The 2856-nt window shown below is 42.4% G+C and overlaps 1 protein-coding gene across 1 annotated transcript in view; it reads right to left on the reverse strand.

Annotated features, from left to right (window-relative positions):
• LOC101860648 overlaps window positions 1–2856 on the reverse strand; it is a gene marked incomplete at its 5' end in the record, with an annotated part of 63771 nt that overhangs the window by 32545 nt on the left and 28370 nt on the right. The window contains 1 exon segment of the mRNA XM_035969418.1: window positions 2285–2385. Coding sequence (XP_035825311.1) covers window positions 2285–2385 — 101 coding nt within the window.

Consider the following 2856-nt stretch of genomic DNA (forward strand, 5'->3'; position numbering starts at 1 on the left):
AAAAAAAAAATAACGATATTCTCTGGATCTATGGCATCGGTGGCGAACCTTGGAGGATAGACTTAGCAACCTGAATCTGATGCCTACACAGCAAAGCGGAAGAACGCTTCATTTTGGGGGCCTTTTTGTCTAATTAATTAATCAATCGATTAATTATACAATTAATTCAGTTATCTATCTATTCAATCCTTTAGCCACCCATTCTTCCATCCGTTCCGTCCATCCACCCATCCATTTATTTATTTATTCATTAATCTATTCACTGTCTATCTATCGCATTCCTTTTCTGTGAATTTTATTTTAGCCCTCTATATTTCTAGACACATTGATTCAACGTTTTTGCAGAGCCTCTCATGAGCGCTGTTTCGGATTTTGCGTTTCCTTTTCGTTTTGTTTTTAATACGATTTTTACGGCACTTGCAACACAGTTAGGTCATACAAATGGTGAAGAGTAAAGGTGTTCCATCAAGAGAGCAGCAAACACAAAATAGGAGGAGGAGGAGAGATAAAGACAATAGATTATGTTTGATAGAAAATAAGGAGCAAGCCACACCAGAGCACCCGCCACCCACCCACTGAACCCTACTTTGACGTACAAAACAGCCCCAAAACTACCGCACTCTGGAATCGAACTCAAGCCTTCTGCGTGCAATGGCAAAGAGCCTTACGCCAACAAACTGCCCAGACGCTGGTCTTGTCATTTGAGAGTTTAAATTTAGTAAGGTTTTACGGCGCTCGCAATAGCATAAGGTCATATGAGCGCCAAGGGGTGGATGTCAACAGAGAAATCCAAACGCAGACTCAGGCTTACTCTGCTGACCTCTCTAGCCTCAACAGCACATATATAGTCTGCTTCGACTAACAAGGCAACCCGGAATAGAAGTAGAGGGGAAAATGGTGATAGTAAGGACGAGGAAAGAAAAAGCAGTGTGTTGTCTCGAGATCGTAACTATACAATAAAGGAAAACACAAATGCTCACAATTAGTATCTCTCGGCGTCCAGTGATTTATGATACTATCTGAACCAGCTGCACGTGTAATTACCGTGATCATTCCGAATACAGTGCGGGGCATAAAAAAGTAGGACGGGACAGAGACAAAGACACACAGCACTTTTGTTTGAGAAGCACGTCGACACAGTGATGGTCATTTAATTAGTGCTGGGGAAAAGTAAGGCAGAGAGACACACAGACAGAAACAATAGAAGGAATGTAAAGACATCGAGGAAGAAAAAAAGTAGGACGGCGCATACACAAAGACTCACAGCACTTTGGTTTGAGTAAAGAGAAGCTCGTCGATACAATAATGGTCATTTAATTAGTGCTGGGGAAAAAGTAAGGCAGACAGACAGGCAGACAGACAGACAGACAGACAGACAGACAGACAGACAGACTGACTGACTGACAAACACACAGATAGACAGACACGCAGGCAGACAGACAGACGGACACACACACATGGACAGACAGACAGACAGACAGACAGACAGACAGACAGACAGACAGACAGACACACAGACAGACAGACACACAGACAGACAGTGACAGACAGAAACAAAAGAAGGAAAGTAAAGACCTCGAGGCAGAAAAAAGAAGGACGGGACACAGACAAAGACACACAGCACTTTTATTTGTTCGAGTAAATAGAAGCACGTCGACATAATAATGCTCATTTAGCGCCAGGAGGAAAGTCAGACCAACAGACAGACAGATCAACAGACAGACAGACAGACAGACAGACAGACAGACAGACAGACAGACAGACAGACACACAGACAGACAGACAGACAGACAGACAGAAACAACAGAGGGAAAGTAAAGAAATAGGACCAGCCAATGGCGCCCTGAACCTCTCACCCTGTCAACGGGGCGCTTACACTCATAAACGTTACGGTTTTACTAACAGTTTTACGGCGCTTGCAACACAAAAAGTTTACATATAAAATCTTACTATAAATGATATTATGTTAACTCATTGAGACGCAAATCCTGCCCTTTTGAATGCTTGAAAAAGCTGAACTTTGTTAAATCTATACAAATTGTCCAATTCTGTTTTCCGTTTCTGAAACTTAAAAAGGCAGGCAACAACATTAAATTTATATCAATATGGAATGTCCAATGTTGTGTTTCTGGTTTGTGTATGTGGGCTTGAAATGTGCCACAACACTGACTTTGATCTGTTTTTGGTCGGACAGATGAGTCTGACGAGTCTTTAAAGAGTGAAAAATATATATAAAGGCATGAAAGAACACACATATGTAAAGCAACATATTTTTTCTACTCACCACAGCGAGCGCAGTCTGTGTGCTGATCTTTCCCTCTTTGACCAGGATCATCAAGGCCATACGATCTTCGTCACTCATGCTGATCTCGTAGGCGTTCAGATCTCCTGGAGCAAAAAACAACATCGCCTGACCCAAACTGCACCCTCAACTGAACCACACTGTAATGTCAAGTGACCCATATTCCAACCTAGACTGACCCATACTGCAATGCCAAATGACCCATTTTTTCAACGTCAATTGACCCATCTCTTAACGTCAATTGACCCTTACTACTATCTCAAATGACCCATTTTTCAACGTCAACTGACCCATACTTCAACCTAAACTGACCCATACTGTAATGTCTACAGACCCATACGGCAACCTCATTTGACCAATACTTCAACATCAATTGACCCACGCTGCAATGTCAACTGATCATTGTTTCAACGTCAATTGACCCATGCTTCAACCCAAACTGACCCATACTGCAAGGTCAACGGACCTTCACTGCAAAGCCATCTGACATAATATTCTACAAGGTCAGATGCTCCACACTGCAACACCACTTGACCAAATCAGAATTTACCCCC

The sequence above is a fragment of the Aplysia californica genome, unplaced genomic scaffold (genome assembly GCF_000002075.1).
Source record: "Aplysia californica isolate F4 #8 unplaced genomic scaffold, AplCal3.0 scaffold00145, whole genome shotgun sequence".
Classification (NCBI taxonomy): domain Eukaryota; kingdom Metazoa; phylum Mollusca; class Gastropoda; order Aplysiida; family Aplysiidae; genus Aplysia; species Aplysia californica.